At 42.0% G+C, this 22,219-nt stretch overlaps 1 protein-coding gene across 3 annotated transcripts in view; it reads left to right on the forward strand.

Annotated features, from left to right (window-relative positions):
- The first annotated feature begins 1,233 nt into the window (after positions 1-1,233).
- The window catches only part of LOC117997817 (zinc finger protein 211-like), a 37,343-nt gene continuing 16,357 nt past the window's right edge, over positions 1,234-22,219 (forward strand). Inside the window, exons 1-4 of one of the 3 annotated variants that reach the window (XR_004675887.1) lie at positions 1,234-1,519; positions 2,011-2,049; positions 2,891-3,017; positions 10,691-13,304. Coding sequence is in view for 2 of the 3 variants with exons in the window: in XM_034986256.1 (XP_034842147.1) it covers positions 1,487-1,519; positions 2,011-2,049; positions 2,891-3,017; positions 10,691-12,162 (1,671 nt within the window). In the remaining variant the exon portion in view is untranslated. Of the gene's footprint in view, positions 1,520-2,010; positions 2,050-2,890; positions 3,018-10,690; positions 13,911-22,219 lie in introns of those variants that run through there. The other 2 variants (XM_034986256.1, XM_034986257.1) reach the window with 2 other exon arrangements.

The following is a 22,219-nucleotide window of genomic DNA, read 5'->3' on the forward strand; positions in this document are numbered from 1 at the left end:
TGAAATATCAAATGTCATTTATTTTTTTTTTTTAAAGATTTTATTTATTTATTTGAGAGAGAGAATGAGATAGAGAGAGCATGAGAGGGAGGAGGGTCAGAGGGAGAAGCAGACTCCCTGCCGAGCAGGGAGCCCGATGCGGGACTGGATCCCGGGACTCCAGGATCATGACCTGAGCCGAAGGCAGTCGCTTAACCAACTGAGCCACCCAGGCGCCCTCAAATGTCATTTATTATTTAACTTCTATTTTCATAAACATATATGAGATGAGCATTTAATATGTGTTTATGATTATTTTCCTCCTAAAATACTTTTTAAATAAAATTTGCTCGAATTTTTGTCTTTTATCAAATTGATTAATAGGGGTACTGAAAATTGTCAGGACAGCTTCCTCTATATAATTTATGTATCCAATATTTTAATTGGGTTGCATTAAAAAAAAACTTGTAGTATCTTTTTTTTTTTTTTAAGATTTTATTTATTTTTTTGAGAGAGAGATTGTGCACTAGAGCACAAGAAGGGGAGAGGGAGAAGCAGACTCCCGGCTGAGCAGGGAGCTGGATGAGGGACTCCATCCCAGGACCCTGGGATCATGACCTGAACCAAAGGCAGATGCTTAACCGACTGAGCCACCCAGGCGCCCCTCAAATGATGTATTTCTTTAATTCACTGGAAATATTAGTAGCCAAGTTGGACCTGATACGATTGGTGACCGAAAGTTTCAGAATGCTATTTTATTGACAAATAAATACCAAAAAAGGCCAAATGCTTTTCTTTGTCCCTGACCCAACCGACTGAAGCTCACAAAAATGACTTTAACACGTCAGGCTGCATGTATTTAAAGAGCGGTAAGCTTATTCGCTTCCAGCTACCAGTGGATGTCCACTAGAGTTGGCTTCATAGAGTCTGAAATAATGTGGAAACACTTCAGTGGATCAGTAGCACCAAAGACTTTAAAGGGCACTTAAGACTCCCCAGAAGTTGGCCCGCTGCCCCTTTAAGAAGAACCGAAGTCCTTCCCCCACCCTAGAAGTATAGGGGGGTCATTTCCCTTAGGCCTCGCCTTGCCATTTGATCACTTCTCTGAGAGTTCCTGGTGTTGGGCGCCCCTCTTCCAGGCCTGAAGGACGAAGGAACTACATTACCCAGAAAGCTTTGCGTCGAGCGGCAGCGGTAATAACCCAACGAAAACCCAGAAAGGGAACGTTCCCGGCAGGACGAACCGCCTTGAGGCGGTGCTTCCGTCGTTTCCGTGGCGGTCGTTTTAGCGGTTCGGGGGTCTTTGGGCTCGGTCAGAGGACCCGGAACACGGGTTGGAGCCCAGGCGACGGACAGGGAAGGCACGAGAGGAGGCTTTGTCCCGGCTGTAGGGAGGCGGGTCTAGGGTCGGGGGTATCGCCGCCTGCGAGGACCGCCTGGAGACCTCGGTGCCCGCGACTGCCCGGCTCGCTCAGCTGTCATCACCTCACTCCGCCCAGAGGCTCCGATGGCGGCGGCCGCGCGCAGGGACCCGGCTCCGGTAAGCGTCGTCCCCCCACCCAGACCCCCGCGGCCCAGGCCCCGGCGTCCGGGACAGGCGGGCGGCGGCGGGCGGGGGCCCCGTGCGGGAGCGGGCTCCGGGCCGAGGGCGGCCGGGGCCGAGGCTGGAGGGGGGCTGAGGCGGGAGGATTCTGCCCTCGGGGGACAGCGCGTGAGGGGGGTCACGCCCGGACTGCGGGCCGAGGTGCCCTACCTTCGTTCTGAGGGCCCTGGGACCCGCGGAGAATTTTGAAGAAAAGAGAGACATGGTGTACGCTAGGGCTTGAGAAAGCCTCCACGGTCTGTCCAATAGAACAGATTGTAGGCGGTGATAGGGGGAGCTCGAGTCTTTTTCCAAGGACACACAGCACAGAGGTTGGCCAGTCTGCCCGAGGTTACCTGGCTCTGGTGCCCCCCAGGGACACAGGGAAGGCCTGAGCCCCTGGAAAGTCGCCATGGTCACATCCCTCGAAGACCTGCCTCTTCCCACAGGTTTCCATGGTTGCAGAAGTGCTTTTGGAACCTACACAGGTGAGTGGAGGTGTACCAGTCCCTCACTGGTCCCGTCCCACATTTTGTCCAGATTTGGGGTGTCATGAGACTCTTCACCTGCCATTCTCCCAGCCCTTGAGTTTGGGGGCCCTGAAGAATCCTAGCTGAGGGTCGAGTCTAGGCCAGGGTTTATATGGAGGGATTCTCATTTGGGGCCATCAAAGGAAAGAGATGTGGAAGCTTATTACAAAAACAGGTGTTGGTATGTGGAACTGCTTGGAGGTGAGGCTAAGCTCATTCAGGTAATGGGCCTCCTTTCTTTCTGGTGAGAACAAACTGGGGCAGTGCGCCAGAGTCAAGCTCAGAATGACCATGAAGTTAAACATCCATCTGGAGGCAAGGGAAGGTCTGGATCGGAGGAAGAATGTGATTTTTTTAAAAATTTGATTCATTTATTTGAGAGAGAGAGTGTGAGAGAGAGCATGAGGCCGGGGGGGGGGGGGGGGGCAGAGGGAGAGGAAGAAGCAGGCTCCCCACGGAGCGGGGAGCCCAAAGCAGGACTGCATCCCAGAACCCTGAGATCTTGACCTGAGCCAAAAGCAGACACTTAACCAACTGAGCCACTCACGTGCCCTAGAAGATGATTTTATCTAGGTCTTAACACACTCCATCTGGTTGCAGAGTGGGGCACAGAGTGAACACAGCGATTAATGGGAATATAAGGAAAGTGCAGACACCAGTGACACCAGAGTCTGGTATCTCCTCTGATTTGGGGATCTTGGGAGGAGGAGGAGGGACATGGGGTAGATGTATGGGGATATGGATTATGGGTCTTCAGGAGTGAGGCTCTTCGTGGTTTCATCTTTCTTTATCCTGGCAGGGAAGTGTGACTTTTGAGGACGTGGCCCTATATTTCTCCTGGGAGGAATGGGATCTCCTAGATGAGGCTCAGAGATGCCTGTACCATGATGTGATGCTGGAGAACTTTGCACTCACATCCTCACTAGGTAAGGCCCTCACATCTACCCCTGTGCCCTGGGCAAGGCTCTGCCTTTCTCTTTTCTGTAGGGGCAGCTCTGTCTCACATCAGAACGATGGATACTGTTGCCTTCCCCAATTCCCTGGGTAGGTGCTGTGGTTTCTAGAGCTGTACTGAGTGCATGCCTACTGCTCTTCCTTTATTGCCACAACACCTGCTGTTTCAAACCCTCACAGGAAAGGATTCAGGATCAGTAGCCTTAATGTCAGCCTAATGGATCTTCCCCATTGAATGGTCTAGACTAGAGTCTTGGCCTCCTTGTAGAAAATCATTTGACCATATATGCAAGAGTTTATTTCTGGAGTGTTTATTCTATTGCATTGGTCTATATTTGTCTTTATGATATTATCACAGTGTTTTGACTACTATAGCTTTGGAGTAAAATTTTAAATTAAGAAGTGTGACTCCTTCAACTTTAGTCTTTTTCAAGATTGTTCTGACTATTTGGTGTCCTTGAGATTCCATGTGAATTTTTCTTTTTTTTTTTTTTTAAAGATTTTATTTATTTATTTGACAGAGAGAGAACACAAGCAGGGGCAGTGGGAGAGGGAGCAGGCTTCCCACAGAGCAGGGAGCTCGATGCGGGGCTCTATTGCAGGACCCTGGGATCATGACCCGAACCAAAGGCAGACGATCAACAACTAAGCCAGACAGGTGCCCCTCCATGTGAATTTTTCTATTACTACAAAAAATTTCGGATTTTGATAGGGATTGTATTGAATCTGTAGATGGTTTGGGGTAGTACTGATATCTTAACAGTATTAAATCTTTCAATCCATGAATATAGATGTCTTTCCACTTATTAATTTCATTAATTCCTTTTAGCAATATTTTGTAGTTTCTTGTGTTCATATCTTTTACTTTCTTGGTTAATTTCTAAGTATTTTATTCTTTTTTTTTTTTTTAAGATTTTTTTATTTTATTTATTTGAGAGAGAGAGAATGAGAGACAGAGAGCATGAGAGGGAGGAAGGTCAGAGGGAGAAGCAGACTCCCTGCTGAGCAGGGAGCCCGATGTGGGACTCGATCCAGGGACTCCAGGATCATGACCTGAGCCGAAGGCAGTCGCTTAACCGACTGAGCCACTCAGGCGCCCGTAGTATTTTATTCTTTTGATACTATCATAAATGTAAATGTTTTCTTAGTTTCCTTTTTAGATTGTTCTTTTTTTTTTTAAGATTTTATTTATTTATTTGACAGAGAGAGACACAGTGAGAGAGGGAACACAAGCAGGGGGAGCAGGAGAGGGAGAAGCAGGCTTCCCACAGAGCAGGGAGCCCAATGTGGGGCTTGATCCCAGGACCCTGGGATCATGACCTGAGCCGAAGGCAGACGCCCAACGACTGAGCCACCCAGGCGCCCCGATTGTTCATTATTGTACAGAAATAAAAATGTTTTTTTTATGTTCTTTTTGTATCCTGTTATTTTGCTGACTTCATTTATTCTAAAAGCTTTTTAAGTCTTTAGGTCTAGTTTTCTGTGTATAATGTATTTACAAGCAAAGATAATTTTACTTATTCCTTTCCCTTTGGATGCCCTTCTTCTCCCTCCTCCTCCTCCCCCCCCCCCTTTTTTTTTCCTGTCTGGAGCTTCCAATACCATTTTGAATAGTAGTAGTGAATGTTGGCATCCTTCTTCCTGATCTTTGAAGAAAAGCTTTCAGTCTTTCACTGTTGAATATATTAGTCATGGGTTATAATCTTTTACTATGTTAAGGTAGTTTCCTTCTGTTCTTATTTGTTGACTATTTTCATCATGAAAGGGTGTTAAATTTTGATAGATTTTTTTTAATTATTTATTTATTTATTTGACAGAGACACAGCGAGAGAGGGAACACAAGCAGGGGGAGTGGGAGAGAAAGAAGCAGGCCTCTTGCTGAGCGGGGAGCCCGATGCGGGACTCAATCCCAGGACCCTGGGATCATGACCTCAGCCGAAGGCAGATGCTTAACGACTGAGACACCCAGGCACCCCCGATAGATGTTTTTTATGCATCAGTTGAAATGATCATAAAATTTTTTCCTGATTCTGTGAATGTGATGTATTACATTGATTAATTTTTGTATGTTGAACCATCCTTTCGTTCTAGAAATAAATCCCAGTAGGTCATGGTGTATAATCCTTTACTTTGCTGAATTCAGTTTGCTAGTATTTTGTTGATGATTTTTTACCTTGATGAATTGTCAAGTATATTGGTCTACAGTTTGCTTGTAATGGCTTTGTCTGTTTTTTATAAAAATAGGTGTGTGTTCTTCATTAAGTGGTTGGCAGAACTCACCAGTGAAACCATCAAGTCAGGGCTTTTTCTTTTTTTGCTTTTTCCAAAGGAAAATGGAGTTTATTTTATTTTTAATATTTATTTATTTGAGAGAGAGATATCACGAGCAGGGAGGAAGGGTAGAGGGAGAAGCAGACTCCGCGCTGAGCAGGGAGCCTGATGTGGGACTCAATCCCAGGACCCTGGGATCATGACCTGAGCTGGAGGCAGATGCTTATGTAACCAACTGAGCTATCCAGGGGCCACAGGGCTTTTCTTTGTCAGGAGGTTGTTTTTGTTTTGTTTTGTTTTTTTAAGATTTTATTTATTTATTTGACAGAGAGAGACATAGTGAGAGCAGGAACACAAGCAGGGGGAGTGGGAGAGGGAGAAGCAGGCTTCCCGCGGAGCAGGGAGCCCGATGTGGGACTCGATCCCAGGACCCTGGGATCATGACCTGAGCCGAAGGCAGACGCTTAACGACTGAGCCACCCAGGCGCCCTGTCAGGAGGTTTTTGATTAGTGATTCAGTCTCCTTACTAGTACTCTTATAATCTCTTTTAGTTCTGTAGAATTGGTAGTTATGTTCCCACTGTAATTTTTCATTTTACTATTTTAGTTTTCCTTCTTTTTTTTTTTTTAAGCCAATTTAGGTAAAAGTTTGTCAATTTTCTTTTTTTTTTTAGAGATTTTATTTTTAAGTAATGGGGCTCAAGCTCAACTCCAAGATCAAGAGTCATGCTCCACTGACTGAGCCAGCCAGGCACCCCAAAAGTTTGTCTAAATTTTGATAGCAGTTTTCAGTTTTGTTGATTTTTCTTTATTGTTTTTCTTGTCTCTATCTCAGTTCTAATCTTTATTATTTCTTTTTCTGCTAGCTTCGGGTTTCTTGGATCTTTTTGTAGTTCTTTAAGTTGTAAAGTTAAGCTCTTGATTCAAGATCTTCTCCTTTTTAATGTAAGTGTTTATAAGTTTCCCTCTTAGTGCTGCTTTTACTTCTTCACATAATTTTTGCTGATAGTGTCTTTTCATTTTCATTTGTCTCTAAATCTAAGTATTTTCTAGTTTTCCTTGTGACTCTTCTTTGACCCATTGGTTGTTTAAAAATGATTTAATTTTTATAGGTTTGTGAATTTTCCAGTTTTCCTTCAGTTTTTGATTTCTAACATCACCCATTGTGATTAGAAAGATACTTTGCATGACTTCTGTCTTCTTAAATCCAATAACACTTAATTTGTGGCTGAGCATATGCTTTCTCCTGGAAAATGTCCCATGTGCAATTGAGAAGAATGTATATTCTGTTGCTGTTGGGCAGAATATTCTGTATATTCTGCTAGATCTACTTGGTTTATTGTGTTGTTCAGGTCCTCTATTTCCTTACTTTGGTGTGTTTATTCCATATTATTGAGAGTGGGGCATTGATGTCTTCAACTATTATTTTAGAACTATTTCTCCCTTCAGTTCTGTCAGTTTTTGCTTCATAGGTTTTGATGGTCTGTAATTTAACAGAGGTTTTATCTGGTCAAAGGTGCCTAAATGTTTATAATTATTATCTTTTCTTGTGTCTTGAACCTTTTATTAGTACATAGTGTCTTTCTTTGTTTCATAACCTTTTTTGATGTAGTCTCCGTTGTCTCATATTAGTATAGCCACCCCTGCTCTCTTTGGATTACTATGTGCATGGAATGTGTTTTTCCAAGCAGTCATTTTTAACTTACTTGTGTCTTTGGGTCTAAAGTGAGTGTGTTATGGACCGCATATAGTTGGATCATGTTTTTTATCCATTCTACCAATTTTGTCTTTTGTTTAGAGTTTAATCTATTTACATTTATAGTAACTACTGATGAGGAGGGACTTCTGTCATTTTGCTATTTGCTTGCTATATGCCTTGTAGCTTTTTTGTCCCTCATTTTCTGCATTACTGTCTTTTGTATTTGGTTGGCCTTTTGTAGTGAAATGTTCTGATTTGTTGGGTTTTTTGGGGGGAGCGGTTTTGTTTCATTTTGTTTTGGTATACTTTCTAGAGGGCTTTGTTTTTGGTTTTTTTTTTAGTTAATCATGGGGTTCACATTTAACATATAAAATTACAACAATTAATTTGAATTTATGCCAGCTTAGCTTCAATCATATTTTTTTAAACTCTGCTTCTATATGACTCTTGTCCCCATCCCTTTTAGTTATTGATGTCATGAAATTACATCTTGTGTGTGTTGTATGTCCAAAAATTTAGGTCAATAATTGTTATTTATGTGTTAATCTCTTAAATGTAGAAAACAAAAGGTGGAATTATAAACCCAAGTTACTAGTTTTTATAATTGTCTGTGTATTTAATTTAACAGAGATCTTTATTTGGTCAAATGGCTTTGAGTTACTATCTAGTGTCCTTTCATCTCAACCTGAAGGACCCCCATTAGCATTTCTTGCAGGATACATCTAGTAGTAAAGAACACCTTGGCTTTTATTTATCTGCAAGGTCTTAATTTCTCTCTCATTTTTGAAGGACAGTTTTGCTTGTTACAGGATTCTTGGTTTTTTTCCTTCAACACTTGGATATATCAACCCACTGCCTCTGGCCTCTGTGGATTCTGATGAGAAATCTGATAATCTTTGGAGATCCATTGTATGTGATGAGTCGCTTCTGTCTTGTTGCTTTCAAGATTTTCTCTTTGCTTTTGCTTTTGACACTTGGATTATAATGTGCCAAGTGTGAGTCTCAGAGTTTAGCCTGGTTGGAGTTTGAGCTTCTTAGATGTTAATATTTGTGTCTTCCATCAAATTTGGGAAGTTTTCAGGCATTTTTTCTTCAAATAAGCTCTCTGTCCTTTTGTTTCCCTCTTCTTCTTCTAGACTAACACATTGCATATATTGGTTTACTGATGGTATTCCATAGGTTCTTATGTTCTGTTCACTTCTGGTCAATCCTTTGTCTTTCTTTTCTTCAGATTTGATATCTTCAAGTTCACTGATTGTTTCTTCTGACTACTCAAAGCTGTTTTTGTATCCCTCTACTGAGTTCTTTCATTCAGTTATTATACTTTTCAGCTCCAAAATTTCTTTTTGATTATTCTTTATGTTTCCTATCTCTATTGATATTTCTGTTTTGGTCGTGCAACATTTTCTTGACTTTGTCCACATTTTCTTTTAGCCCTTTGAGCATCTTTTAGACAAATATTTTAAAGTCTTTGTCTAGGGGCACCTAGGTGGCTCAGTTGGTTAAGCGTCTGCCTTTGGCTCAGGTCATGATCCTGGGTCCTGGGATCAAGCCCCACATCGGGCTCACTGCTCAGTGGGGAGCCTGCTTCTCCCTCTCCTGCTCCCCCTGCTTGTGCTCTCTATCAAATAAAATCTTAAAAAAAAATAAAGTCTTTGTCTAATAAGTACACAATGTGGTCTTTCTCAAGGACAGTTTCTCTTGATTTTTTTTTTTTAGAATGGGTTAACTTTCCTGTTGCTTTGTATGTCCTGTGACTTGTTGTTGTTGTTGAAAACTGGACATTTGGAGGTTGTTTGTTTGTTGAATGGTTGTAGGGTGTCTCTACTGGAGATCAGTCTGGGGTGTAAACTTAAGGTCTTCTGTTTTTTTTCTGAGACTGTGCCTGTCCTTGGGCATGTATGATGATTTTCTCTATTCCTCCATGTATGTGATTTTGAATATCCTAGTCCTTGAATTTCTGCCTCCAAAAAGGGGAATAAGAGAAATGTGAAGGGAGGGTGGTAGAGGGATAGACATCTGCCCTTTAAATCCCCTGAGTCAGGGGAGGGAGAGGTTTTGCAACAATGACTGCCCACCTGTATGTCACATCTCCACCATCAGAAGCACATATCTGTGTTACTTGGAGGACAGAGTCCTCATTGCCCACCCTGGCTCCAACAACCTCCTCCAGGAAAATGTGCATGGCTGCCTGCTGGGGCTCAGAGTTAGACAAGTTGGGACATGGATAACTTACACAATGCTAAGAGCTGATATTGACCCAAATTAAAGCAATTTAGCATGTTGCAAGCCTTCATTAGACTGTAGAGTTGCAAAATAGTTACATCAGATTGATTCTGTCAGTGCATTTGTGATCCAGGTGAGGAGACAGGCTCCAGGTGCTTACTCTCCCACCATCTTCCCTCTAACTCAGCCTGGAGGTACTTTTTGTAGTATCTTTCCTGTGATCCGTTGTGTGCTGAGTTGTTTCAGGCCAATATTAACCACTGACCTGTCCTGTCTTACCCTTAGGATTTAGATCTTCCAGGTCCCATGCAGTTGCTCTGCTGGGGTTAGGGGAAGAGTCCCCTATGCTTCCAGTCTCCACAAGATGGGCCCCCAGAGGGCCTAACCCAGGTGAATGATAGCTGGGGGAGAATGTGATATCAGAGCTTTGTTCAAATCATACCAGGAACCTGTCATGTTTGACTTGTGTTTTGGTGCCATTGCTGGTGGCCAAAATTCACTTCTATCTTCCCTTCTCCATTCTTGACACTTTGCTGACTTGTCATTTTTATTCTTTCTCTAGGCCCAGGCTAATCCCCACCTCTGTGGACCTTTTTTCTCACTCATTCTTCACACTCTTCTCTCCACAGTGATTTTCAACATTGTTGTACTCTAAAATATGCACATATCTTTTAAGAATTCTTTTTTTTTTTTTTTTAAGATTTTATTTTTATTTATTTGACAGAGAGAGGCACAGTGAGAGAGGGAACACAAGCAGGAGGAGTGGGAGAGGGAGAAGCAGGCCTCCCGCCGAGCAGGGAGCCCGATGCGGGGCTCGATCCCAGGACCCTGGGATCATGACCTGAGCCAAAGGCAGATGCTTAACGACTGAGCCACCCAGGCGCCCCAATTCTTTTTTTTTTTTTTTAAGAGAGGGGTGGGGGGCAGAGGTTGAGGGAGAGAAAGAATCTTAAGCAGGTTCCACACGCAGCACGGAGCCTGCCATGGGGCTCGATCTCACTACCCTAAGGTCACAACCTTAGCTGAAATCAAGAGTCAGATGCTTAACTGACTAAGCCACCCAGGCACCCCATCTTTTATTTATTCTTAAAACCATTTATTTTTTTCCAGTCAGATTTTCCTACATGTGGACATAGACTTCTGCACAGCATCACATGTTACCAGCAGATGTAATCCTGCTAAAAGCCATTAACATGAGTTGTAAAACATGTGTTTCACCCTGGCCCAACCCTTTCCTTGTATCCTGTGCCCAGTGAGGACTTCCCAATTCTTGACCTTGGGAAACCCAGTAGTACAAAGCAGCTGCTTTCAAAACCTAACCCCAACTTCCTTTTCCTGAAAACAGTTCCGTATACTGGTTCTTTAATGTGTCAGATGTACATTTGTGATGGTTTTTGCTCCTTCCCAATAAAGTCAACATGTATTTCATCATCACTTCTTTGCTTTCAGGTTGTTGGCATGGAGTGGAGGATGAGGATGCACCTTCTGAAGAGAGCATTTCTATAGGAGTGTCACAGATTGGGGCTCTCAAGGCAGTTTCATCTTCCCAGAAGGCCCAGCAGCCCTTTGAACTGCATGGCCCAATCTTGAGAAACATTTTGTACTTGGCTGAGCACCAGGAAACATATCTTGGGGAAGAACCATATACATGTAGGAAACAATTCTGTTTAACTGCCAATCTTCAACAGTTCCAGGGGCAGCACACTAGAGAGATACCCTTCAGAAGTTATGTGGACAGAGCCTCCTTTATAAAGAACTGTACAGTCCACGTGTCAGGGAAGCCCTTTACCTGTGAGGAGACACGGAAGGACTTCTTAGCCAGCGTGGGATTTCTCCAACAACAGGTCACTCACACTGGGAGGAAGCCGAACAATGAGTGTGAGGCTGTCTTTGACAGTGGTAGAAGTCATCACAACTGTGGAGAATGCAAGAAAGCCTTCAGCTACACAGACACACTTGCTCAGGACCAGAGAGTTGTCACTAGAGAAGGAATTTATGAGTGTGGCAAATGTGGAAAAGCCTGTACCCGAAGATGTAACCTCATTCAACACCAGAAAGTCCACACTGGAGAAAGACCTTACGAATGCAGTGAATGTGGAAAATTCTTCACCTATTATTCCAGTTTCATTATACATCAGAGAGTTCACACTGGAGAAAGGCCCTATGAGTGCAATGAATGTGGGAAATCCTTTAGCCAAAGCTACAGCCTCAATAGCCATAGGAAAGTTCACACTGGAGAGAAGCCTTATGAGTGCAGGGAATGTGGAAAATCTTTCAGCCAAAGGTCCAACCTCATTCAACATCAGAGAGTTCACACTGGAGAAAGGCCTTATGAGTGCAGTGAATGTGGGAAGTCCTTTAGCCAAAACTTCAGTCTCATTTACCACAGGAGAGTTCACACAGGAGAAAGGCCTCATCATTGCAGTGAATGTGGGAAATCCTTCAGCCGAAGCTCCAGCCTCATTCACCACAGGAGACTTCACACTGGAGAAAGGCCTTATGAGTGCAGTAAATGTGGGAAATCCTTTAAGCAAAGCTCCAGCTTCAGTTCACATCGGAAAGTCCACACAGGGGAAAGGCCTTATGAGTGTGGGGAATGTGGAAAATCCTTTAGCCATAGCTCCAACCTCAAGAACCACTGGAGAGTTCACACTGGAGAAAGGCCTATTGAGTGCAGTGAGTGTGGAAAGTCCTTTAGCTGCAAATCTAACCTCGTTAAACACCTGAGAGTTCACACTGGAGAAAGGCCTTATGAGTGTGGGGAATGTGGAAAATCCTTTAGCCAAAGCTCCAGCCTCATTCAACATCGGAGAGTTCACACTGGAAAGAGGCCTACTGAGTGCAGAGAATGTGGGAAATCATTTAGCTCCAAATCTGACCTCCTTCAACACCAGAGACTTCATACTAGAGAAAGGCCTTAGATGTACAGGGCTGTGCAGTTTCCTTTTAGATAATTACACTGGAGGAGAGATGTTGTGAGGAAGCCATCTACCTAAATTTAAGCCTGTACATGTTAAAATCCACAATGGGGAGATCTCCCTTTAGTTGAAGTATGTGTGAATCTATAACTGTCTAGGGATCTTGCCTGATTTATGTCACTACCAGTTTCCGTGGAAGAGTTTTGTCACCTCTACCACTCAGCACGTTCATACAGTGTGCATTAGTACATTAGTTAACCACCACAATGTGCTCAGGGAAGCTGCCTCTTTTCCTCCCCTTCTGCTGGAGGAAATCATGATTATTCTTAGCCCTTATAGGGTCTTCATTCTCTTCTCATGTAGAAGTTAGGGCATGGCCCAGTGGACCCAATCTGAGTTCTGCTGGTAACTTGCCAAGAAGGACCGCATTTTCCCGGATGTGTTAGTTTTGTGCGACACTCCTCTTGGATTTTCCTATCCTCCAAGTCACCAACCTGGGATCTCCCTGCCTCATATTGCTTTGGATTTTATAGTAATAAAGACATTATTGTTGGGGTTCTATTCACTGTGTGAGGTGATTTGAAAATGGCTGGGCTCTGCCAGCATTAAGGAGTGAACAGCTTTGCTGGGGTTCCCAATGCTTTGTGTGCCTCAGAGATGACAGTCTGATGAAAGAAAATAGCTCTCTTTCCAGCTTTGGCCTAATTTACATGGTTGCCTGAGGTCTCCTAGGAAAGACTGCAGGGCCTTGTCCTAATTTATGGACTGGGTATCAGGATTTTTTTGTGGGCTCAGAGAACACTCCGAAGAGTCAGGAAGTTGTGACAACCTCCAGTGCTTCTGAGAACTACACGAATTGTTTTTCTTTTTCACAGTGGATGTCATATAATGCTCAGTAGTGTTGAGGGGAATCTCTACCCCACGTCCTGCAAAGGAGCCATGTGCCCTGATACCCAGAATTCTCTAGGCTAGTGTCATGGTGAGAACACGGGGCCCTGGGGGAACTATAATCGGTACAATAACACTGCAGTAGAGAAGACTGCAGCAAAGTAGATGGCATGTGCCCCTTCTAGCATTGCGTCAACAAATGCTCCAGTGACTGACTGTGCAGGCTCAGTGTGCCCAGAAACTCTCAGGACCTCCAGGTATGTGCATCTTTTGTGGCTGAGATCTTTGTCAAAGAAAATAAGCTGTTGGTTTTGTGGATTCCCATAGCCTTTCTGGTAGAGTTCACCTAAAGGCTAATTCTACACAGATAGGAAAACAAGCATACAGAGAAAGGAGATCCCTTAGTCCCTCAGTGTGGCTCTGTGACCTAGCCAAAATTCCTGTTCACTGAGTGCAATGGATTTACTTGCTCATAAATATTTGCTACCACTAAGGCAAGGCTGCTCCTCCAAGGTCATCAGGAAAGAGACAGAGTCAATATAGGGCTGCCAAACCTGATTTTATGAAAAGAGTGGGAGACCTAGGGTTTTGTATTTTTCGTTTGTTTGTTTTTTTGGAACTATTTCATAGAACTTTATTCAGGTATAGTTGACATGCAGTATACTGCACCTATTTGAGGTGTACAGTTTGTTAAGTTTTGACATACGTATAAACCCACAAAACTTCATCATAATCATGATTATGAACATGTCCGTCACCCCTAATTTGCCTCATGTCATTTTATAATCTGTCTTTCCCATCCCCAGGCAACCTTTGATTTACCTTCATTTATAATAAATTAGTTTGTATTTTCTAGAATTTTATATGATCTGAGTCATAAAGTGTTTATTTTTTGGTTTCATTCATGATTTATAATTATTTTGAGATTCTTGAATGATGCTTATATAAATATTTCACTCTACTGCTGCATAGTATCTTTTCTATGGATATACCACTTGTTTATCCATTCATCTGTTAGGGACCTTTGGTACTTCATTTTGTCGATTGCAAATAAAGCTGCTAGAACATTTGTGTATAATTTAATATATATATATAGTTTTCATTTCTCTTGTGTTAGTAATTCAAAGTAAAATGCCTGAGTCATAAGATAGGTGAATATTTAACTTATTAAGAAACTGCTCAAACTGATCTAAAATGATTTTTTGCTTTTGCATGCTCACCAGGAGTGCATGAGCGTTCCAGTTCTTTCACATCCCTGCCAGTACATGGCATCAGTCTTTTGGTTCAGTCTTTGGAATTTACCCTTTTAACAAGCAAGCAGTAAGTTTAATCGCATTTCCCTAAGGATTTATGATGTTGAACATTTTTTTCTTGTGTTTGTCATCTGTATATCTTCATGATAAAATGTCTATTCATATCTTTTGCCTGTTTTCTTTTTTATGAATTGTGGCTATTTCCTTTTTTATTAACAAAGAAACAGCTTATTTTTGTTCCTCAGGTGTTTTTGTGCTATGTACAAGGTAAGATTACATACACCACACACTTTTAAGTTTAATCTGCATTATTTACATATTTTCCATTACGTTCTGAAGTCTAGACTTTCTGTAATACATGTAAGTCCTGGTTTGTAGTGTCTTTCAAGTTCTCTGGTGTAAATACTCCCACTATGGCCAATTTCAGGCTGTCAATGTGATGTCACTGAGCTCAGTTGGGAAGAGTCACCACAGGCACAGCATTCTATTTCCAGCCTTCTGATCCAGTAGCTGCAAATAACCTGTAGAACATAGACGATAATAAAACATACTAAAATGATTAAGACATGGCAAGTTGAGAAGATTTATTTAAGAGTTATAATTAACAACTATAAACTGCACATAGTTAAGATGTACATTTTTTTATTATGTTATGTTAATCACCATACATTACATCATTAGTTTTTGATGTAGTATTCCATGATTCATTGTTTGCATATAACACCTAGTGCTCCATGCAGAACATGCCCTCTTTAATACCCATCACCAGGCTAACCCATCCTCCCACCCACCTCCCCTCTAGAACCCTCAGTTTGTTTTTCAGCGTCCATCGTCTCTCATGGTTCATCTCCCCCTCCGATTTCCCCCCCTTCATTCTTCCCCTCCTGCTATATTCTTCTTCTTCTTTTTTTTTTTTTAACATATAATGTATTATTTGCTTCAGAGGTACAGATCTGTGATTCAACAGTCTTGCACGCTTCACAGTGCTTACCATAGCACATACCCTCCCCAGTGTCTATCACCCAGCCACCCCATCCCTCCCACCCCCCACCACTCCAGCAACCCTCAGTTTGTTTCCTGAGATTAAGAATTCCTCATATCAGTGAGGTCATATGATACATGTCTTTCTCTGATTGACTTACAAGGTACACATTTTAATGTTTTGATATTGATACATCCTTAACATCCCTGAAACCAAAAATTTCATTGAAAACATAAAAGAAGATCTGTAATACTGATGATAATTCAGTTAAATACTTCAATTGTCCAAGAAACAAAATCAAAGCAGGCAAGATATCTGAAATACAGGAAATTCTTGGAAAAAAGTCAAACTTTGGAGATGTTTTTCTCACAAAGGATCAGCAAGAATACAGATTAACAGTTGAGATGCAATTTGCCAACATTTTATTTTGGGGTTAAAGTGTGTTTTTATTATGAGCCCTCTGGAAATTTGTATCTTTGTTTTTGTTGACAGAAAAACCATGAATAATCCAACATAATTCTCAGGTCGGGGTTCCATAAAATGATTGGCGGATTTCAGTAAATTTGAAAACATCCAGAGGGAACATTTGAAGTGTTACTATGCTCTCCACATTCTTGATATTACCACCTATATTTAACTGAGGAACATGTCTTAGCCTCTAATTTCTAAAGTTTTCCAGTACATATAAATTAAGGTTTATTGAAATCTCTCACATTTCGGTTACCCATATTTGGTATGTTTTTAATAACAAGAATACAAGTAGCACTCGTGTTTGGAGAAGATGATAGCTGTCTGTTGTCTCCCTGCCTCAGATCTAGGGCTGGATCTCAGAACACATCTCACTAGCTATAATCACAGCTGTCCATAGGCATCTGGCAGAGGCTAAATGCATTTGTGTAAATATAGCCTCATTTATTTAAATGAAAAATTTAAAGTAAGTTCAAAGATGACATAAGAACAAAAGGAAGTAGTAGGCAAACGTCAGTAGGCAAAACAACAATTGAATCAATTAAATAAAAGAAACTGGAAAAGGGCCAGGAATCATTTTGAAGATGTATCAAGAATATATTTAACATACAAATTAGGTAAGGTTCATTGACATGTAGGAGGTAACCAATTTTGTTAACATCTGAGAAACCACAGTAGATATCTAAGAATCCTCAGAGGAATGTCATTTCATGGTAAGCTACTGCTACCTTGGTCCCACCTATTAAAGTCCTTATACTCACATAATTGAAATGAATGAAGCTATTCATTCGTCTGCTTGCAAATATTTTGCTGTTCTATGTGCTCTATTCAATGCCTATTTCAGCAACCTTTCAATCACATTCACTCTCAAAGGTGAATTCAACAGTGTATCACTTTATTCAGTTTCCTGTGGGATACCTCAAGTTCAGCTATCACATACAACCTCTACTGGCAAAACCCTAATTGGTTTTAGCTATCCCCAGGCACCCATGTATAGCACTACATTGATGACATCTTCCTCCGAGAGAACTTACTAGACATACAGGATATGAAAACAATCACTGTTGCACTTACAGAGAGCAGATGGGCTCTTGCCCCACTCCCCATAAAGTTCAAGGTCATGCCACCTCAGTGAATCTTAGGTTCATCTAGTGTGCCTAAGGGCCACTCTACTCCTGATGTCATTAAGAGGCAACTTCTAATTTTGTCAGCTTCAGTAGGTCTCAAGCAGGCCAAACTGAGTCTTTCTGGCTTCTGAAAGCAACATATTCTCCATGTACAGATACTACTAAGGTTTATTATGCACTCACCCACAAATCAGCCTACTTTGGGGATCTTTACAACAAAAGGCCCTGGATTCAGTTCAGATGGCCATACAACAGGCCCATCTCTTAGTTGCCTACTGGCAGCTATGTGATGGAAGTTCTGGTGCTCACCTCCTATGTTTCTTAGAGTTTCTGGACCACTCATGCTGGCATAATTTACCTATAAGCTTTTCTGGTGCAGAAAGCTGCCTGTTTCAACTCCACATTACATGCCCTTTGAGCAACAACTGCTGGCTGTATGCTGAGCCCTTTTAGAAATGGAGGCTCTCACGGGACCTGAACCTGTGACCCTCTGCACTCAGTTACCCATTATTTCCTGGGTCATGAAGGCAACATCCCATAAGCTTAGCCTGACCATCAAGGCTTTGATAAGGGATGGAGCCAAACCTGGACCCTCTGGTGTATCCCACCTAAAGGAAGAGGGCCTTACCTGTCCTCAGTCTCTGGCCAGAGGCCACATTGCTGAAGGAGGGCACCCTCCTCCTGGACCCTTGATTTCCTGGGGATACCTTTACGATCAACTAAGTGAACAACAAAAGGGGATCACATACTTTATTGATAATATTGCCACCAGTACATGTGATGGAATTCTCTGGAGAGCTGCTTGCTTTTCTTCCTCTAAACAGGACATCCCTGAAAATGGACCCAAGAGTCAATACAAGTGGCTTAACTCCAGGCAGTCATCTTAGCATTGGGGGATGCCTGGCCAACAAATGATTCCAATGACACTTCACAGACTCCTGTGCAATTGCCACTTCTTTGGTGCAACCAAGGGCAATAATTTCTCATTCGAGACTTCCCCTTCTGAGGTGAAGACCTTTACCCCAAAGATGCTAATTAACGTCACCTATGTCTGCCCATGCCAAATTTCATGCTTTTAGGGCCTTGTTTAATTCCCAAGCTGATAGATTGGGATAACTTTCAAAACCTTAGGTGGCATCTTTGTCAGATGACCCTCCAGATCCCATTTGTCTTTCTTTGGCACAATGGACCCATGAAATATCAGTCACAGAGGAACCTCAGCCCTTGAAGCTTGGGCTAAATTCAAAGGGCTTCCCCCACTTTCCTGTCATGGCCAACATGGTGACAAATCAATGCACTCTATATGGGAACACTGTCATTGGCAATACAATGGAGGGGTGCCATCCCAGAGGGATCTCACTCCTATACTCACCAGCAAATCAGTTTTATTAGGCGTCTGCTTGCCTCTGCCAACGCCACTTATTATGACTTCACATTAGTGAATACCTACCCATACATCTTATTTTCCACCCCACTAAACATGCCACTGATGCAGCCACTATACAAAGCCTTACAAAAACACTCCATTCCCTTTAGATTCCAGACATTACCAACATTGAATGAAGCTCTCACTTTAGAACAAGGCGTTCAACAGATATTTCCCTGTCAGTCCCAGGCTGCTGGTCATATAGAATGCCTCAACACCTTACTTAAATCTTTTGGAAATTACGAACAACAAATGATCTTATAAATGGGTCTCCCTCCTACCACTGGACCTCATTATACTAAATTCCCAGCCCTTGGGTCCCTCTACTCAATATCAGAATGCACTGAAAATCAGTTGCCTTTGCTTTCCTTCTGCAGTGACACTTCACGTATCAGCATCTACAAAGATCATATTGATTAGGCATTCCTCCTTGTTCCTCTTTTTATGTCTTTTTAAAAAAGATTTTATTATTTTTTTATTAACATATAATGTTTTATTTGTTTCAGAGGTACAGGTCTGTGATTATCTGTCTTCTGTCTTTTTTGGTCTTGCCCCAGTCCTGAGTGGGATGGAGGCCAGGTCAAGGCTTGAGTTACTGTGAGATATGATCATCTCACTATCAAATGTCCCTTTGGCTATCTGCCAGAGTTATTTGGCAGCCTAATAAATGTTGATTTGCTTAGCCTACACCACAAGCTTTGCCAAATATTCCTGGCTATAAAAGATACTTAATTTTTAATGCCTGTAATAATCTCACTTAGGAAGTAGAGATCATGTGTCCAGAACTCACACCCACAGCAGTGTGAATAGCAGAGAGGCCAAGAAAGACTAAAACTGGACTTACCTAGTAAGATATTCTACTGAGGAATGCAGGTTCCCTCCAACTACATAGACCTGAAATGGGAACATCACCCAGTCCACCATAAGCCCATGTGGTCAGTGGGCCCTCAGTGCCTCGGGTTATAGCACTCACACAAAACAAATAACTATTGCCCAGCCTTCTGGCTTCTCATAGCTTGGCTATACCTACTTTGGGTAGGTAATAGCATGGGCCTGGAAGACAGCAGGGCATGAGCAGACCCCACCTAGTAATGCAACAGCCATCTGGCTATATTTTGGCACACTCACACCCATCCCCTCTTAAACACCACTGCCATAGCCAACCGCTAGTTAGCACCATAATTTTGTTCCCATCTCACTGGCAAAATTTTGTACAATTGGACATGCCATAAGTTTCCCTTCCAACTGCCCGACCATGTTGAAGCCTACTCAGATGATCTTAAACTTCGGCCACAGCACTACGCACACCCTATTGATCTATTTGGCTGGACACATTTCCATCTCTAAACCTTGATAGTTCTCCTGGCCTTCCCTTTAAGAAACAACTCCCAACTACTCAGGATGGTCATGACCAAAATTCTTACTGACAACATAGAAATTCTTGGTTGCTCATGTCAAATGCTAAGGCCAAGATTTTAGCCCCCAAGGACTATTTTTATAAATACCCCTCATTTCTGCAAGCATATATTGCTCCACTTGAGACTTCTCTTAATTTGATTTGCACCATCTCCATTTGGGGGCTAAATATAACCTTTTGAACTCCTGCCAAAAAAAGTTCTGTATCTTGATTGTGGAGGTTGTTAATGAATCTATCTACACATATGATAAAATTGCACAGAACTATACACACACACAAGTACATGTAAAATGGTAACTTTGAAAAAGGTCTGAAGATTGAACCAATGTTAAATTCCTGGTTTTGATAGTAAGATTATGTCAGATGTTACCATAGGGGAAACTAAGTGAAAGGTATTCTGCATTATATTTGCAACTTCTTGTGAATCTATAATTATTTCAAAATAAGACATTTTTAGGGCGCCTGGGTGGCTCAGTTGGTTAAGTGACTGCCTTCGGCTCAGGTCATGATCCTGGAGTCCCTGGATTGAGTCCCGCATCGGGCTCCCTGCTTGGCAGAGAGTCTGCTTCTCCCTCTGACCCTAACCCCTCTCATATGCTCTCTCTCATTGTCTCTCTCTCACATAAATAAATAAAATCTTGGGCGCCTGGGTGGCTCAGATGGTTAAGCATCTGCCTTCGGCTCAGGTCATGATCCCGGGGTCCTGGGATCGAGTCCCGCATCAGGCTCTCTGCTCCTTGGGAGCCTGCTTCTCCCTCTGCCTCTCTCTCTCTCTCTCTGTCTCTCATGAATAAATAAATAAAATCTTAAAAAAAAAAATAAAAATAAAAATAAATAAATAAAATCTTAAAAAAAAAAAAGACATTTAAAAAAAATCATGTGTCTGTCTTGCTAACTCCTTCCCACAACTTCCCAGAACAGTCAGAATAAAATCCAAATTTCTCATCATAGCCTATGAAACCATGTTCATCAGCCCCTTTCCCCTCATCCCTCTAACCATCACTCTCATCTTCCAGCCCTACTGGCCTTCACTTGATCACAAACAAGCCAAGCTCTCACTAGCTTTGGAGTCTTGGTACATGCTTTTCTCTTTGCCGAGAATCTTTCCTCACCTTTGCACCAGGATCAGGTCTTCACTGGGCTGTATAATATCATCTGTTATTTAATGTCTGCTTCACTTTCTGGGCTGTACAGTTTTATGTCCATTTTTCCACTTTTATAGACATGAATCCTGAAGCCTGGGGAGAGTATACATGACCAAGGTCAGCCAGTTGGTAAGCTGAGCTGGGCACAGCTCAGATGATTTAGAATCCCAGTCTGTCCCCAGACTCAAGCACTTAGCTACTAGCCCCCCTACCCCTCTTCACACATGAACTGGAAGAAGATAAGAAGATAAAGAGCTAAGAAATCCAGTTCTAAGCTTCATCTTTAGTTTTGTTATGAAGACAATAAAATTTTGAGGTTGTTTACTTCAAAAAATAGTGAAATAAAACATATATGGAAATGCAAAAGACCTATAAGAGTCAAAAATATTTTCTTTAAAATATAACAAATTTGGACCTTTAAAGATCTGATTTCAAAACTTATTAAAGCTATAACAATGAGTGTGACATTATTCTGAAAAAAAGTGTGATATCCTCATTCACTAAAAAAAAACCAACAAAAACAAAACACAAAAAACCTCAACTCTTACCTCAAAACATTCACAAACTAACCCCAAATGGAACATAGGCCTTAATAAAAGAAACAAAAATATACACCATCTCAAAGATAACATAGGAGGAATGCTTTTCATCCTTGCTTTAGGCCAAGATTTTTTACCTAGGAAAAAACAAACAAACACAAACCATAAAAGAAAAGTATAAACTAGGCAGCAGCTCTTTCTGCCCATGGGTCTTGTCCCTATCCTTTAATAAACCACCATTTTGCACCAAAAAAAAAAAAAAGAAAAGAAAAATATATGGGGCACCTGGGTGCCTCAGTCGTTAAGCGTCTGCCTTCGGCTCAGATCATGGTCCCAGGGTCCTGGGATTGAGCCCCACATCAGGCTCCCTGGTCTGCGGAGAGCCTGCTTCTCCCTCTCCCTCTGCCTGCTGCTCACCCTGCTTGTGCTCTCTCTATCTCTCTCTCTCTGTCAAATAAATAAATAAATCTTTAAAAAAAAAGGAAAAAAATAAACTAGACTTTAATAAAATTAAACATTTCTTGCAGTTCAAAAGATACTGTCAAGAAAAAGAAAACTACATGGGGCGCCTGGGTGGCTCAGTTGGTTAAGCGACTGCCTTCGGCTCAGGTCATGATCCTGGAGTCCCTGGATCGAGTCCTGCATCGGGCTCCCTGCTCGGCGGGGAGTCTGCTTCTCCCTCTGACCCTCCCCCCCTCTCATGTGCTCTCTGTCTTTCTCATTCTCTCTGTCTCAAATAAATAAATAAAATCTTTAAAAAAAAAAAAAAGAAAGAAAAAGAAAACTACAGCCTACAAAAAAATATTTGCAAAACC

The sequence above is a fragment of the Mirounga leonina genome, unplaced genomic scaffold (assembly GCF_011800145.1).
Source record: "Mirounga leonina isolate KUSES-001 unplaced genomic scaffold, KU_Mleo_1.0 Mir_376, whole genome shotgun sequence".
NCBI lineage: Eukaryota > Metazoa > Chordata > Mammalia > Carnivora > Phocidae > Mirounga > Mirounga leonina.